Here is an 18,874-nt window from a genome sequence, read left to right on the forward strand (position 1 = left end):
ACTTCACATCTAAAGCTCTGCTACTAAACCTAGTTAGCTGCCGTACTGCGCCCTTCTTAGGAAGCATCCTAACGGAAATGCAACCTCATTAGTGAGGGATTTTGATGCTCTCTACATAATTGGAAAAGCTGCATTTTGCATGCAAGACTCACAATTTAATCTGATAGCTAACTATAAAAATACACAAATAATTGTCTTTTTAATCAGATAGCCTATTTTATAGTTATGTAGTCGATATTGATTTAAATGAAAGTATATTTCATCCTCCATCTTTTCACTGAACTTGTTGAAATGCACTCTTGGATTGTCTTCTCTGCAAAGAATGCATGTGATGCTGCCTTTGTATTTGTCAAAATTAAGGATCAATTGTTAATGTTGCTTATGCAATTTTGTTTCTATGCATTTTGTGTGTTGTTGATGAAGAATCGCCATGAATCTTACCAGATAATGGTGCTAATGTAACTGGTTTGTAACAGGCTTGTGTGACCAAACAGCATTTCCCATCATTCTCTGAGAATGACAATATAGGCAAATACAGCATCAGTTACCAGTGTGATTTTAGTCATATTTATATACTATTATACTTTTTATTAATATTTTGAATTAGATTTTAGCTTTCAATGTAATTTTAAAAAAAAAGTTTTAGTAATATTGTGCTTTTTTTCATTATTATTAGTTTTCGGAAGAAAATATTTCTATATAGCTTTCATTTATTTTTAATTTCACTTTCAGTTTTAGTAATTTTAGTACTTTGACTAAGTATACTAGAAAAGTCAATACTTCAAGTTATATTTTTAGAGTATTCATCTAATATTTATATATTTCTATGTAATTTATTCCAGTTCAGCTTTATTTCAATCAATAAGAAAAAAATAGTTAACCAAATAGCTTTTTTTAAAACAGAATTTTTTTTTTAATTGTTAAAAAGATATTCTTAATGTTAAAAATATTAAAATTCTATGTTTTTTTTATTTTATTTCAGCTTTATTTCAAATATTTCTTTAAAGATTTTAAGCGTTAAAGATTTTTTTTTAATTATTCAAATCATTGATTTTTTTTAGGTTTTTCATCTATACATGTAAGAAAAATCTAAACAATATATGTATAATATTTTTAACAATCTAATTCTTAATTCTTTCTTTTTATTGTCAAAATAAATATATTACTATTATTTAAAGGTTTTTTTAGGTTTTTAAATGTACATATCACTTTTCAGCTTTATTTCAACTATCATTTTCTTAATATTTTAATAGTTAAAGATTTTTTTAATTTTTTTTTTTTTTTTTTTTTTTTTACTTCAAACTAAAAATATGTTTAATGGTTTTAGTTTTATTTGAGAATAGCAACACTGTCAGTTACACACTTGATGCACAACCTTTTCACTATTGTTCATCGCAATACCAGTTCTGGAAAGCATCCTGCGCTTGTCGTGAAGTGACAAAGAAAATATGAATTTGTCCAAGACATCCAATTATTGCAGACTAAAATGGCTTTAAAGCACATCACATTGCAACTAGTGAGTAGGAGTTTGCGAGTCAGAAGTGAAGGCAGGTGAATCTCTCGGGACTGAACTGAAGATATACTGTATCTTCAACAGATAGAGCTTTCAGAGAAGCGTCTCGGCATGAAATGCACTTTTTGCGCTCTGCATTTTCCAGTGATGCCCGTGTCAGAACTCCTGCGTCTTGTGCATTTCACACTCACCTTAGCCATAATCTCCTGTGACTTTAGTGTCCATGGCATCGTGACAACCTAGAAAGCGGCTTGCCGAGCTAATGCACGTCATATCTCTGGGATTTAGAAGTGCAGCGCCACCAGAGTCGATTTGCACACAGTATGAGCTCTGCTTTATATAGAATATATACTAATCTGCCCTGTTTCCTCAGGTTCACCCGGACCGTCCAGCGGTCAGAGTAGCAGAGCGTCCTCGCCGCTTTTCGACAGTGGTTTGCATTTAAATGGGAACTCGAGCAACACGGTAAGTCACCTTTTGTATCGTCGCGAGCATCACTTCTGTTAAGGAGCTTATTCATAATCCTCGAAAGTGAGACGGATGACAGAATCGGGCTGGAAATGCCTTTCTCAGATAGAGAGCTGGAACTGACTCCATGCACTCCAGCATCACTATTTTTTTTGCTCATAATTCGGTTTAGTGATTTGAACAAACCCCTATACACTACAAAAAATAAAATAAAAAATACTCAGTATTTTTGTCTTGTTTTCCAGCACAAACATCTAAACATTCTTAAATCAAGATACATTTACTTGAGAAGTGAAATAACATACGATGTTAAGTTTTGTTTTATGAAAAATGTATCAAAATGAAATGAGTTTATGCTTAAAACAAGAACAAATTTCTGCCAGTGGGGTAAAAAATTTTTTTTACTTGTTCTCCTTTTAGAATTAAGTTTACTTTTCTGACCCCATTGGCAGCAATTTGTTCTTGTTTCAAACTTAGAGGGATAGTTCACCCAAAAATGAAAATCCTCCCATAATTTACTCACACTCAAGCCATCTTATGTGTGTATGACTTTCTTCTTTCAGCCAAACACAATCGGAGTTATATTAAGCTTTATAATGGGAATTTAATGGAGCCTGAGATTTTGAAGCCCCAAAAAGCACATCCATCCATCATAAAAGTAATCCATACGACTCCAGGGGTTAATAAAGGCCTTCTGAAGCGAAGCAATGCGTTTGTGTAAGAAAAATATCCATATTTATAACTTTATAAACTATAATAACTGGCCCCCGGTAATGGCCATACGCAAGTCTAGTTCCGGCGGAAGAGTGACCTCTGACTAGAGGTCGACTGATTGATCGGTTTCTCCAATTAATCAGCACCAATTACCGATTGCTCAATAACCGGCCTCTAGATATATTTTATGTATAAAAACACCTTATTTTCCTCATATTCTCCATTGTTGCGGCTCCTCTCTTCCCAGTCTGTCAGTAACGCTCTGTTTACTTCCTGTCTCTATGAAGCCCCTCCTTCTGAAAAGCACACTGTGCTCTGATTGGTCGGCTGGAGCAGTGTGTTGTGATTGGTCGAGCGCTTCGCGTGTGTTTGGGAAATGTCCCGCCCCTTACCATAACCGCCAGTTTAACACACTACTAACTAACTCAACCAGGCCCCGCCCCTTTATTCTACATATGAATTATTTAAATGAGGAATATTGTGGCGTGTTCGTTCCCGGAAGAAACTCAAGACTACAATGGAGGCGTTTCAGGAGTTCAGAAACACTGACACTGATATAGAGAAGAACTGGAGCTTTTTCATGCTCAAACAGCAACATTACACACTAAAGAAAGAGGGACATGTGACAGCATAATAAGGCCGCATTAAAATGCAAACAAGTGTAAATATCAACAATCATATATCTGAATGTTTGAAGTCTATCATGTAAAACGTGCTTATTGATGCAATTCAATCAATCTGCTATTGTATTCCATCTGTCACTCCTGGTCTGAGGCTTCTGTTAATATTTAGTTCATACATAGCTACGTTTCAACTAAGTTTAATGGTGCAACACAAAAATATTTAGTAGTGTGTAAGTTGTAACTTATTGCCCCTTTAAACCAAACCAAGTCTAGTGCATCAGGCCCTAAAATATCATTGAGACTTGAAGGTGCAGGAGTCTTTTACTAGTGCTAGTTACCATCCAAAACACTATTGTCCTAAAATGAAGCCTCAAGTGCACCGACAGCCCGTTCAAGCAGCATATAGAGGTCATGTATCTCATTCTGACCTTCAAAGATCATTGTCAAGTAAAGCTAATACAGTGCGGCAGCCTCTGGACCTGTCGGAGTGAGGATATCTGAAAGAACACGCTGCGTCTCATTAAGTCACAGGTCACTTTCTTATTCAAACCAGAGAGCAAAGGTAAGGCAGACGTCTCACTCGATCTGCTCACAGACTACAGGAACTCTCTGAGATTCACATGCATCACATTAATGTGACAGTAAGACTCATGTCAGCAGGTGAAGCTTCAGACCTCTGCAAGTGAAGCTATGAGATCTGCATACAGCCTCTGAAAATCCCATTCACGCCTCAGCGAAATGTGAGCGAGGGCTGAAGATGTGAAATTCAATCTCTGAGTGCTGACAAATCAAGATTTCGGTGTTGGATGCGACCGAAAGGCAGTCTATAAATAGAACAGAGCTCAGAAATGTTGCTGATTATAGTCATTAAATAGACTTTTGCTACCGTGATGCTGTAGAGCAGGAGTTCTCCATTCTGGCCTGTGAGGTCAAACCTAATCAATCAAGATGATCAAAGTCTTTAGGGTTACTAGAAGGTTACAGCTGGAGATTTTGATCAAGGTTGAAGCTAAACCCTGGAGCTGAACCCCTGCTATAGAATGAGATGTGTGTTTGCCAGGATGTTGCTATGGGGTTGCAATGGGATGTTCTGGGTGGTTGCCAGGATGTTGCTATGGGGTTGCAATGGAATGTTCTGGGTGGTTGCCAGAACGTTGCTATGGGGTTGCTAGGTTATTCTGGGTGTTTGCCCGGGCGTTGTTATAGGATGTTCACCAGGACGTTGCTATGGGGTTGCTATAGGCTGTTCTGGGTGGTTGCCAGGATGTTGCTATGGGGTTGCAATGGAATGTTCTGGGTGGTTGCCAGAACGTTGCTATGGGGTTGCTATGGTATTCTGGGTGTTTGCCCGGGCGTTGTTATAGGATGTTCACCAGGACGTTGCTATGGGGTTTCTAGGGTGTTCTGGGTGTTTGCCAGGACATTGCTATGGGGTTGCTAGGGTATTCTGGGTGTTTGCCAGGGCGTTGCTATGGGGTGTTCTGTGTGTTTTCCAGGACGTTACTATGGGGTTGCTATAGGGTGTTCTGGGTGTCTGCCAGGGCATTGTTATGGGGTTGCTAGGGTGTTTGCTAGGACATTCCTATGGGGTTACTATTCGGTGTTCTGGGTGTTTGCCAGGATGTTGCTATTGGCAGTGTTGGGAAAGTTCACTTACTACATGAACTAGTTCAGTTCATAGTTCATACTTCAAAATTTTTAACTTCACAGTTCCAAAAATGAACTAGTTCATAGTTCTTTTTTTTTCATTTGTTGCTACAAGCTATTTTTTTTTTTTTTTATTATTATTTCCACAGCCCATATAGAACCACAGACAGCAATTATTAAAAACGTGCTGCTTGAATGGTCTTTTTTAATGAGGAATTATTAAAAGAAAAACAGGACGGTAGTCCTTAAGGTGCAAATAATTTTCCATTTCAGTACATACTAAAAAGGAATACTGGAATCCTGGAAAAATATACAAGGCAGGTTCAACAAGTGCGGATTTTCTTTTCCTTTCAAAGTTTGCACAGAAATGTAAGATTTTTCCCAATCCTCACCGACCTTGTCATAAAACTCGTTTAAATGATCATACGACGCCTCCTTGCTACTTTGTCGCCTACATGCTGCTTTTTGTTTAGATTACGCATGCGGCGGTGCGCCACTGGTGACTGGTGTTGCCAGATTGGGTGTTTTTTCCGCCACAAATTAAGGCCCGTTTACGGTGTGTTTTAGCCGGGTTTTCGCCTGGAAGGCTCTATAGAAATCTGGCACCCTATTGAACAAAGTTAAACTGAGAGAGCGTGCCGTTGTTGTGCCGAATTTCGATTCCTGCCAAATTATTACCCCCCTAGTATTGGTAGGTTTAGGATTAGTTGTGGGGGAGGGGTTAGGATTAGGGGTGGGGTTAGGATTAGGCAATCAGGTACTGACTTCAACGAGGGGGGTAATAATTTGGCAGGGGGTCGAAATTCAGCACAACACCGTTCACAGACACCTGGGGTGCGTTTCCCGAAAGTATCGTTGGCCAACTATGGTCGCAAGTTAATCGCAATGTCCATTGAACTCTATTGGTAACGACGGAACTTGCGACCATAGTTGGCCAACGATGCTTTCGGGAAACGCACCCCAGAATGAACGAGTTCACAGTAAGGTTCATCAGGCAAGTATTACGGTACATTCAGTTCACGTTCGCCCAAAATATGAACGAGTTCATGAACTATCGTTCAATGAATGCGTTCAGGCACAACAGTGACTATGGGGTTGCAAGGGTATTCTGGATGTTTGCCAGGACATTGCAAGGGTGTTCTAGGTGTTTTCCAGAGTGTTGTTATGGGGTTTCTAGGGTGTTCCACGTGTTTGCTAGCACGTTGCTATGGGGTTGCTATGGGGTGTTCTTGGTGTTTGCCAGGATGTTTCTAAGGAGTTGCTAGTGTATTCTGTGTTGTTTCTTACTGTCTCAAGTGAAAAGACTCTCTGATATTCTTATGGCTTGCGTTCCTCCTACAGTGTAAGATTAGAAGATGTTTCTACCAAATCTTTGTCACTACGCATGAGAAATAGTTATGGTGATGTTTGCCTTAACATACAACATGTGACACAGCGGTCACCATGGTGTGTTCAGACCAGCTCATTTATCAGTTCTGTGTAAATGAGAGTGCATTCCAGGAGCAGAAGAGTTTGTTTTAATGAAGTTGTCCTAGAGGCATCCTCTTCCGACAAAAACATGGGAAGAATGCAGGAGGCCTTTTTTCCAAGAAATATACTTCATTATTAAACATTGAATGGCAGCCAGTGTATCCAATTACCGTAAACAGATGAATTCTTTTCTTCTATTGACTCTCTCTCTCTGTCTTTGCCAGGCATGGAAATGTGCAGAAACACATGCAGGGCTCTCCTGACTGCTGAGTCGACAATATTTGTGCTTTTTCCCTGTGTTCTTCAAATTAGTTTTTTTCTTCTAATCCTCTTGTAGTGGTTGAGCTGGTTGCCTGCAGGTGATTATAATTCTCTGAGCTCGTCGTCTCCTCCAGGCTGCTGTGACATTGAGCTGATTGACAGTGTTTCGCTGTCATCGGCCGACGGGCTGCTGCTTTAGCATTTTTTCATTTACATGCCTGCAAATAATTAGTGTAGCAGCTATTTTTGCTACTGAAAAAAAAATAAAAAAGGTAAATATAATACTTTATACAAAAATAAAATAAAAAAAGTAATACTATTACTTTGGTTATACCAACTCTACATATTTGTGCTGCGAAAACGGTCAAACTTCTTGTTTTGATAAGGTATTTATGTAATTATGCTATTATTAATTGTGCCCCTATTATGCTATTTTAAAGTTTCCTAATGTTGTTTTGGAGTCTCCTTCAACAGGTTTACATGCATCAAAGGTCAAAAAACTGTTTCATTTCCTCATAATATACATTTGCACATCACCACATTTTCAATGATTCTCAAACGACTCGTCAGATGAATCAATCTCTCTAAATCCCGCCTTTCTGCGAGGTACTCTGCTCTGATTGGCCAGACAGCTCAGTCTGTTGTGATTGGTTTACCGTGTACAGCGCGTGCATCGAAAACAAAAATGCCCAATGCCATTACAACGTCAGCTGTCCTGAGGCTTCCTACACCATAAACTAAAGATAGTAACGAACAATGACGCCGATTTTACCATATCAATCCGAGTGTGAGTCCAATGATGAAACTCTGGAAGAACTAGTTATTCAACCCGAACCTCCATCACAAGGACGACTCGAGCAGGACGTGTTTCTCAGTGATACGCTACTCAATTTGAGGTACATTATATGAGATGTTGCAACTGTAATTCCTCACCATCAGCATTAACAAGTGCATGTCCATCAACAAACCGATTATTTTACTTGTACTAATTTATTCACAGAGTATTTTTCTAATATATTGCGGTGAATATGTGGAAACTGTATCAATAACAGTGCATGTATGCAATGTATACATTAGCCAAGCTCTAGTGTGAATGACTGGTGTAACATAAACGCGAAACAAATCTTGCTCCATGATTAATCTTTCCTCAAAGTAGTGAGAACGACAGACAATCTGCATTAATAGTCACAGTTTTAGGTAATAGTGGCCAACAAACTGATTAGCAGAAGTATTTCAGTAAGACAGTGATAACGTGAGTTAGCTAGTTAGCAGGAGAGCTACACAATATAAAACTCAAAACTAAGTATTTTGAACACCATCTTTCAAGAGCAAGCGGTTTGCGAATCCTGTATTGAACTCTGAGATTTGAGAAGCAGTCGTCAGTGAAATTAAGGGAACACAGCAAAAGTTTAGGATTATACTGCTGTGATATCGTGGTAAAGATGAACTTTAACCACTGATTCTTCTTCACATGCTTGTCCTTGGGCAGTGAAAAAAAACTGTCTTTAACTTCCACAGGAATCAGCTGCTGGTTTGAGGTTCAAATTTTCCCTGGTGTCTGCTCGCGCAATAAGTGGGCGGGCAATATGCTAATGTTTCGTCTTGACGTCACAACGAAACGCTTTTTGACTCGTTTGAAAAACAATTCATTTCATTGACTCAGAGTCGACTCTTACTTTTTAAAGACAATAACTTTATACATGGTGCACTTTCAGATTTAAAACTTTGCAGGATGTTTTCATTCACTTAGAGCTGTTACACACTACATGAAAGATCATTTTCAAAAATCCATTATTGGGGTCCTTTAATGGTGGATTTGTGTGCAAATATTGGATCTGTGCTTTAAGCCTTGCAGTGCAGCCTAATAGACCTGTCTCTAGTTATTATATTGTTAATATTAATGAAACAACATTAACAAGAACAAAAAGAAAAACAGCTTAAAGAAGCCTTAAAAGTGGTCAGCTGGATACTTCAGTCTGTCAATACAGGTAAACCAGCTGAAACCAGTTAAGACCAGTAAACCACCTTAGACTATTTACTTTTCAGCCAGGTACTCAGTTTACTTCTTCATCCATCCATCCATCCATCCATCCATCCATCCATCCATCCATCCATCCATCCATCCATCCATCCATCCATCCATCCATCCATCCATCCATCCATCCATCCATCCATCCATCTCTCTCTATCTCCATCCATCCATCCATCCATCCATCCATCCATCCATCCATCCATCCATCCGTCCATCCATCCATCCGTTCATCCATCCATCCATCCATCCATCCATCCATCCATCCATCCATCCATCCGTCCATCCATCCATCCGTTCATCCATCCATCCATCCATCGAGATATGACAATAGTATGGCAGTATTAACTATTTGGGCCTGTTTTTATCTGGGAAATAGTGTATTTTGTCTGTTGTTGTATCTGGAGGTTTATGAAGAGCTGGTGTTTGGCTCCTCGTGAGAGACACTCTGTTAGTCTCATCCATCCTGACACGCCTGCGATATTTCATTCAGTGTCGTCTAGTGCAAAGCAACATGAAAGTCAAATCAAGTTTAATTACCCAGCCTCGGCCTGAATAAACAGCAGAGTGGAGAGTTTGACTGGAGAAAGAGCTCCACATGTAATTGATGATGGCTTGAGAATTCAGCCACAAGTGAAAGAATCCAGTCAGAGATAATTATGCAAAAAAGTGTCTTGTACAGGAAAAATAACTCTGAAAATGTCAGTAGTGCTTGCACGTGCAATTTAAATTTAAGTTAGTTTTAGTAATTTTATTGCGTTTTGGTCATTTTTCTTAATATTTAAAGGTTTGCATATGTTATTGATTGTATGCATTTTTATTGTTCTGGCAGGTTGATAGGGTTTTTTTCAAACTGTCTAAAGTGAAAAGAAACTTCTACTGTAGGGGACGTGAAAGGGTTTTAAAAACACTTCAAGTTGCATTTTCCCCTCTTCAAGTTTTTATATAAACCTAAAATATGTTGCTTCTAGAGGCAAGGTCAGGAACACCTCAAAAAATCTATATCCTCATCTTAAGTGCACTGCGCCTGTACTGATATGTTTTGCAGAAAAATATTATGATTTTGATTTGATACTAGGAGATTTATAAGCTTACCGACCTCACCGATTATTTGCATCCGAGAGATTCACGCATGTCATGCATAATATTATGTTAATGCCGATATGACTTATGGGATTTTGCTGTTGAAGTGAGTCACGTACAAATGTGACGCACATTTTGAAGACTATAAACTGTGGACTTGACAAGCTTAATCTGTATGGGTTCCCAGCAGCATTTGCAGCATTAGGAAGCTGACTTTAGTGTTTACAGTGGCTGAAGCGCTCTTCTGCTTTAGACTTTCATCGTCTTTCTTTCAAGTTCCAAATCGTAGTATTCTTGGTCTTGTTTTCCTAATAAAGATACATTTACGTAACAAGCTAAATTACAGTCTTGTTTTATGAAAAATGTATGCTTAAAACAAAAACAAACATCTGCCAGTGTAGTCAGAAAAATAAACTTGTTTTCCCATTGAATTGAGCACAACAGTCGGGTTCCGGAAGTCATCTCCATAGGGAAATAGATTTTTAACTATACATTATAAACCTTTAAAGACAGACTGTGGGCTACGAGGTTGTTAATCGATGGTACTTGCTTCTATTAGCCTGCGTTATTTCAACTTAGATTTAAAATAATTGTGCTTAACAGCAGAATGTGATGAAAAACTACATTTCCCATGATGCTGTTCAGAAAATTCCCCAATCAGAGTTGAAACAAGCAAAAAGTTTTATTTAGCTCCGCCCACTCCCATGAATCGATGTGATAACATTTTTTTAAATGAATAGTTTTATATTTCTCTATCATTTTGTAATTTTATTATGCTGTTCGCAATGCATCATGGGATTGTAGTTCTTTCCCTCACTAAAACCATTAGGTACACAGTCTTATATCTTTGTATTTTTGTCGATTTTCAAACACTTTTTTTTTTTTTTTTTGCCACAAATCAAAGTTTGTAATTTTGTGATTCTCCTCATAGCTGGTTGGTTTGGTCCATGACTTATAACACTTTAATAAAGACTTTTTTGAAATCCCTATGGGAGAAATAAACGGGAAAAAAAATAAAAAATACTTCTGGAACCAACTTTGCTGAAAAAGTAGACGGGCAAATGTCTACTATTATACCTCACTGGCAGATTTTTTTTCTTGAGAAAATATATCTTGCTTTAAGAACCTTTAGATATTTGTACTGGAAAACAAGACAAAAATACTGAGTAAGAAAATATTTTTTGTGCAGTGTTCTCAAGGCGTGCATGAAAATATCCTGTGTTTCTGCGAGGCGACTGTAATCCTCATTCATTTGTAAAATACTGCAGGATACCGTTGAGCCAGAGTTATTATCGGTGTAGTCGGAGCGCCGCGGACTCTTGGTTGTTATGAGGCCGCTGGCATCGTGATCAAAGTGCAGCGGATGATGGCACTAAAGCGAGATGTTTCTGCTCTGCCCTCTCACTCTCTCCCTCTCATTTATTCCATCTAGGCCCCGTCGTCACCCTCCTCACCTTCGGCTAATGAACCAAAGTATGAGAAACGCTGGCTGGATGCCGTCTCCCTCCCTCTCTTCATGGCTCGAATCTCTCGACGCAAAGCTGGAACCGATAAATTAAGGTACGGTAATCCGCTGCGCCGCTGCACGAGCTGTAGGGTTTGACACGCGCCCGCTCCCAATGTTGGTTTTGCAAGCATTTTTCATTTAGGTGAGAGGATGTTAAATCCAATATCTATGCAGCGGCATGCCGTGTCTGGAAAGGTCAGCGATGCAGGACCAGCGGGAGGAGCGCAGGTCGCAGAGAAGAAGAAGTGGCTCTGACTTTACTCGGCTCAGCTGCCATTGAAAGCGGAATGATAGCGGATCACATAGAGAAAAGACATCTATAAATAACCAGTGTAAAACTCTCAAAGCTTGTGATTGCAGCAGGTGGAAAGCAGAGAGATTCGTTTCTCATCCTTTAATTAGGCAGAATGCATAATGCTTCAGGAGTTTTATTTCCGACAACTTTGATTTTAACCCTATAAAGCCTGCGGTATGATGTTTGATGCACAAAATTCTCAGGCCTGAAAATGATCAACATGATCAAAACTTGTTGAACACAATCACATTCAGTCGCCTGATTCATGTCGACATGTTATTAGCAGATTAGGGCTGCACAATATATCGAAATGATCGAAATATCGCAAATGTATAAATCGCGATATGCATATCGCAACGGCTTTCAATAACTGGAGTCATGACCAAAAGACAAAGAGAAAATTGCTCACTGCTCTCGGCTGAATAACTTTTGTAGCTTTAATAAGAATCAGGATATATTTAATTCATACAGTGAAAACTAAGCAGTTTTTTATTTTTACATTTGATTATTCAGTTTCTGTTGTTTAATAACCGTAATGTAGGATAACCTGAACCCCGTGGTTTACACTGATGTTAAAATAACACTTCTGATGCCACTGATGTTCACTGTCAGAAGCTGTAGGGATGTTTTCTTGTCACAAAAAGAATGTGAAACACGTATTTAGGCTATAGATAATTTAAGTTTATTTTACACACTTTAAGCATTATCCTATCGCATATTGAATATCGCATTATTTAATGAGTTATCGCATATCGCATTTTTCTTCAATATCGTGCAGCCCTATAGCAGATAAAGAGTGATGACTGATATTTAAATGCATTTTATGTCACTAGTCTGTTATACCGTTATTAAGATCTCATTGATTTACATTACAAGCATCAGAATTTCGTCTTTCTTTTTCATCATATAAATATCAGCATCAGCACCAAAATACATATTTTTGCTCAGTTTGAGTCTCCCTTCATATTCTTACTATATCATACTAAATGAGCCATAAAAGCCTGATGTATCAAATATGATGCTCAATAAAAAACACATGCAATTTATTTTAATTCTATCTAAAGTTTCAATAAACTGTTCCATTTCAAAAAATTAGATCTTTCTGACTCTTATGTCAGGCTTTCCATGGTTAAATATGTTTTGCTGTTATTGATTTGTTTTTCTGTACGTCAACTTTACTATGAAGTAGAACTTTTCACAGAGAATGACTCCTCGATTGATTTAAAGGATTTTTGAGCGAGTGCATGCATTTTTAAACATTTGCAGCATCCAAAGGTGCATTATGATGGTTCAGCTGAAGTATTTCCTGGACCAGTTTTATTATTTTAATACTGTACGTTTTGACAGTTTTGACTTCAACTACGCATCAACTTACTCCCATTAGAGTATTAGTAGACTGCTAGGTTCGCATTAGTAGAATAAGTTGACATGTAGTTACTTATAGTCAGTATAATGTCTGTTGAGGAGCATCAAAATAAAGTGTTCGATATTAAAGGATCAGTTCACTTCAGAATTAAAATTTCCTGATCATTTACTCTCCCCCACGTCATGTCTTTCTTTCTGCAGTGGAAAAGAAATGAAGGTGTTTGAGGAAAACATTCCAGGATTTTTCTCCATATAATGGACTTCAATGGGGTCCAACGGGTTGAAGGTCCAAATGTGAGTTTCAGTGCAGCTTCAAAGTCTCGACACGATCCCAGGCGAGGAATACGAGTCTTATCTAGACAAACCATCAGCCATTTTATAAAAAAAATAAACATTTATATACTTTTTAACCACAAATGCTTGTCTTGCACTAGCTGTGATGCATCACACATTATGTAATCATATTAAAAGGTCAAGCGTGACGTAGGAGGGAGAACAGAACTAGTGTTTACAAAGCCAACGTGCAAAGACTAAGTCAAACACCATTTACAAAAAAAAAAAAAACAGAAAAAAAAGGTATAACGATGTCGGATGATTTTGAATTTGGAGGAGAAAGGTTTTTCGCCTTACCCTACATTTTTGAACGCGTGACCTTTCAACCTGATTATGTAATGCGTGAAGTCGTGGATGTGCAAGACAGCATTTGTGCTTAAAAAAGTATATAAATGTTTTTTTTATTTTTTTTTAGAAAATGATCGATGGTTTGTTTATAAGACTTTTATTCCTCGGCTGGATCGTGTCGAGACTTTGAAGCTGCACTGAAACTCACATTTGGACCTTCAAACCGTTGGACCCCATTGAAGTCCATTATATGGAGAATGTTTTCCTCCTAAAACAACATTTCTTTTTGACTGAAGAAAGAAAGACATGAACATTTTGGAGAGTAAATAATCAGGACATTTTAATTCTGAAGTGAACGACTCCTTTAAGCACACTGTATACTAATACTCTAATGAATGTTGAGTTGCACAGTTAGTAGAATCTCTAAAGTGGAGCATCAAAATAAAGCGTTACCTAAGTTTCACCTGGGATTTCACATCCCGGTACAATTCCCACAGAGCCTCCTTCTTTCTGAATGTAAGAAAGATGCTTTCAGATTTCACAACACTGTTTTTGCTCAGTCTCCTGTGAGACGATGAACGCCCGAAGCGTCTGTGCAACATCTCGTCCCTTTCCTTACGCTATTCTTCTCGTCTTCGTTATAACCGTCTCTCCTCGTATGCCGATGCCGCTCCGCAGACTAATAGATTTTTATTGTGTTCTGTCACTCACACGGGCGGCTTCTTGGTTTCAAAGCACTCGGCTACAGTCTGCTGGTAGTTCAAGCAGAACATCACATTCTCCAGGCAATTTCTGTCTGAAAAAGGCCAAGCGATGAATGATCTCACACATGGTTGGCATTAATTGAAATCACACCATTTATTGAATTGCTTTATTGGAAAAAGTTCGAAGCTGCTAAAGATGCGTTCAGTCTTTTAAGAGCAATGCTTCAGTTTAGTAATAGAGCTTCAGTCTTGCTCTCACTCGACATCATGATTTGATGCATTAGAAATGTTTATCTTCAGGATTTGTGTCCTTCATAAGCAATGCATAAAATCTACATGCTAAAGGCCACATTGGAAATGATTGCTCAGAAATATGTTTTGATCCGACAGTCACTCTCTGTTGAACTCAACTGACAGCTATCATTAAAAAGTCAAAGTGTAATTCATCTCTGAACACACTCCTGATATTAAATGTCAAAGCCGTCCCATTATATACAATTGATGGTGGAGTGAGCGTGACAAACGTCTTTCAACAAATGCATTTCATTCCTCTGCATTTGTATTGATAGCTTTTGACATTTAAAACAAACGGAAATAACCAGACCACATAATCTGAACTGACGGCTGTGTTTGAGCCGAGACTTTAGATATGCAAAATGCATTTGTATTACTATGAATGTTAGAAACGTGCCATATGCAGAATAAGCCCCGCCTTCTAAATAAAAGAGCCAATCGCTGATTGGTGAAGGAATTGCATCACTGCAGCAAATAAAGTTTTATTTATAATCTATTGATATTGCTGTGGGATTTGTAGACAGTCTGGTCTCATGGCATGAATATTTAGTTTATTTAGTTATTATTTTTACTTATTGGAACTCACATGGAATAGTAAATCATCTGTGACTGAAATGCATGATCCAATCCTCTACAAATTCTGATAATACTTGTCGATTTAGTGTCTGCACTTGCAGTGTGCAGTATATCTCTGATGTCTTATTCATTTCTTCATCAATATTATAATAAACCTCTGTGGCCTTGAAGATTTGATCGGGAAATGTTTCGTTCTTGCATCATGAACTGCAGAGTTTATTTTACAGTAACAATGGCTCTGTTCAGAATAGAGTCCTCGTGGACTGATGATATGTTCTCTAGTTTGTGAAAGCTTGTGAAATGATATACAATAAATGGGTCGACCAGAAGTTTGCTTGTCACGTAACCTACCTGTGGCAGAATCGATGATAAACTATTATTATTATTATTATTAGTAGTAGTAGTAGTAGTAATAGTATTTTTAGTAATAATGCTTTTATATTTGATTCATTTATTATTTGTATTTAATTTATTATTTATTTATTATTTGCTTAATATTTTTTTATTATTTTATATATTTGTTTTATTTATTATACTAATTAACAATTTAATAAAAATGTATTAGTATTGTTGTTGTTGTTATTAGTAAATGTTTATTTTTATTTAATTTATTTAAATAATATATATATATATATATAAATATATACATTTATTATTTATTTTATTAGTTTATATATTTGTCATATTGTGTTATTAATTTAGTAATATTTATTATTATTATTAGTAGTTGTAGTGCTTATTTTGTATTAATTTATTTTTAATGTATTATCATTGTTATTATATTATTATTTTTATTAGTTGTAGTAGCAACACTATTTATTTATTTTTTATTTACTTTATAGTTTTATTATTTTTTATATTCATCAAATTATATTAATTAATTTAATAATCATTTATTATTATTATTAGTAGTAGTAGTAGTTGTAGTACTTATTTTGTATTAATTTATTTTTAATGTATTATCATTGTTATTATATTATTATTTTTATTAGTTGTAGTAGCAACACTATTTATTTATTTTTTATTTACTTTATAGTTTTATTATTTTTTATATTCATCAAATTATATTAATTAATTTAATAATCATTTATTATTATTATTATTATTATTATTAATTTACATAAATAAATACACTAATAATAAACAATAATAATGGTCAAATCCATTAAATCTGCATGCTGTAAAAAAAACGGTTTGATTTCTGTCATAGTACGGTATGCCAGAGTTGTACTTTTTTCAGCAAATTTTATATATCATATTCTTTTTTATCCTCCTCCTTTTCTTCCAGATCGAACAGTTTTGAAGTCATTGCCTTAGATGGAGTTTGCACGCACGCTCTTCAGTTTTGCACGGCGGGAGAAAGCACAGACTGGCTTCAAGCAATATCAACCAACATCAACGATCTGACGCAGGAGAGCGTAAGTAACATGCGTTATGAGCTGAGGCGATGGTGTTAGTGAAGCTATGAGACGTCAGGTGTGTGAGAGCTGGATACACCTCGACTGTAGAGGACAACAGAGATGAGAAGGCTATCAAGCCTAATGCTCATTCTTCATGCACTGACATTCTGCTGCAAATGCACTGGACTTTATGCCAGAGAAGTGAAGCAGAAGACCGTCATGACAGTTCTCGGGTTGAAATATGAATATGTAACTGGAACTTTGCTGTGTTCAGACTTTCTGCATCTTACGCAAAAACATTTGCAAGAGAATGCAAAAGCATTGAGAGATATTTTTTCTTCTTGTCTTAAGATGATTTACAGTCCACCATCTATACATATATTACTCTTTATTGGTGAATCTTACAAAATCATGCCTGGGTTGTGTTTCACCTCAAGATCAAAAGAGAACATTTAGAAATGATATTTTGAAATAAGTATCTGATGTAGTCAAGCCTGTTTTGGTGAAAGTTTTCTGTACACTACAGTTTAGCTTTATGAACCTTGTCAAAGAGCAAAAAAAATTGTATTTTTTGTTATATTTATTTATTTGCTTTGTTTTTGAGTCATCTCAAGTCCAACTGAGTGGAAACAATCTTGAAGCAATTATTTTGTTATTAGTAAATATCAATGTATGCTTAAAATTACACACTTCACAGATGTACTTTACAGTAAAAAAAAAAACACAATTACTATTATTAGTAGTTTGTTTATTATTAACATGATTTTATTTTATTTAGCATTACAGTATTATTAATTAGGAAAGGATTAAATTTGCTTAATTGCCTTCAAAATAATAAAACAATACAGAAGGTATTTAATGTTTTTTTTTAAAGGCATCATTTTCTTAATGCATAGGCTACTATTAATTTATTTAACGATTTAATTACTTTCATTTTGTTATTGTTTGGACAATTAAGCCATTATTTAAGCTTATGTCATTATGCATATAATACATTATAGAACTAAAAATATTATTTGTTATTATTTATATAAAATAAGTCATATAAAATATATATATATATATATACACCCATTATTTATAATATAATGCAACATAATCTAATAGAATAGATTAGTTTTTTGCTATGTTAATTACATAATTGATAATATATCTATATAATAAATATTGTAGTAGTATTATTAAACTGATATATTATATTATATTATATTATATTTAGTTAGTTATTTAGCCGGATATTTGTAGAGAATTTTTTGTGAGATTTCACGACACTCCAGTAACTTTTACTAATAATGCAAAAAAGCCTCATAAAGGTCTATTGAGTTTCTCCAGATTCATGCTTTCTTGGACGAAATTCATAAGTCATAATGCTGCTCCCAGAACCAACATCTTGCCTAACGATCTCATTTCCTGTGCGTTGTGTTAATTAGTGCGCTGATGATCCAGTGGGCTTCTGTCACACAGCTGCCTGTTTTACGTCACCTAATGATGGAGACAGAGACTGATTGCTAAACGTTCAATTAACAGCTGATTGTGTGTGTGAGAGGGAAGCGGAACTGTTATTGTGGTGACCTATAACCTATAAATAGAGCGAGTGACACATGCTTGAGCAGCGAGGATGATGGGAGATGAGAGCTGTTTGACACATTGTGACCCGCGAGCGGATTATTGGCTGATAAGTCGACTTTGGCAGATTCACGGCTAGCCAATATACCGTCAATCACAGCTGACTTATTTAGAGAGATAGCAGCCTCCAAAGCTGAGCGCTGTCTGTGCACTTCATGTCTGAACTTAAAATACATTCTTATTATGTAGGTGTTATATATGTAGAATATATGTTTTAATGCATTATAGGCCCCTGCTTGCTTTTTCTTGCTTTTCAGTCTGTATATATAAATTATGTATAATACTAATATATATAATTTAAATTGTGTGTGTGTATATATATATATATATATTTTTTTTTTTTTAGTTAATTATTAAATGATCAATAGCCAGTAATTTCATTATACTTGTAATTTAGTGATAAATATTAAATAATGAAAGATATAATCCATGATAATATAGAACTGAATATCATTATTATATCAGTTAAAAAAAACTTAGGAACCACTACAGCTCACCTACTATTATATTATATTACATTACATTACATTACATTACATTACATTACATTACATTACATTATATTATATTATAGTTGAGCTAAGTAATATTGCTGAGTAATATTGCTGTGTCAGGCTGTTCATATATGATACATAAACATAGAATAATAATATTAGTAGTATTTATGTATATATAGTT

General features: G+C 36.1%; 1 protein-coding gene across 1 annotated transcript in view; it reads left to right on the plus strand.

Annotated features, from left to right (window-relative positions):
- sntg2 (syntrophin, gamma 2) overlaps positions 1 to 18,874 on the plus strand; it is a 79,426-nt gene that overhangs the window by 35,973 nt on the left and 24,579 nt on the right. The window contains exons 8-10 of the mRNA XM_081347908.1: positions 1,887 to 1,978; positions 11,241 to 11,368; positions 16,459 to 16,588. Of these exons, the coding sequence (XP_081204034.1) occupies positions 1,887 to 1,978; positions 11,241 to 11,368; positions 16,459 to 16,588 (350 nt within the window). The remainder of the gene's footprint in view (positions 1 to 1,886; positions 1,979 to 11,240; positions 11,369 to 16,458; positions 16,589 to 18,874) is intronic.

Source organism: Scardinius erythrophthalmus (genome assembly GCF_964197995.2).
Source record: "Scardinius erythrophthalmus genome assembly, chromosome: 19".
Taxonomy (NCBI): domain Eukaryota; kingdom Metazoa; phylum Chordata; class Actinopteri; order Cypriniformes; family Leuciscidae; genus Scardinius; species Scardinius erythrophthalmus.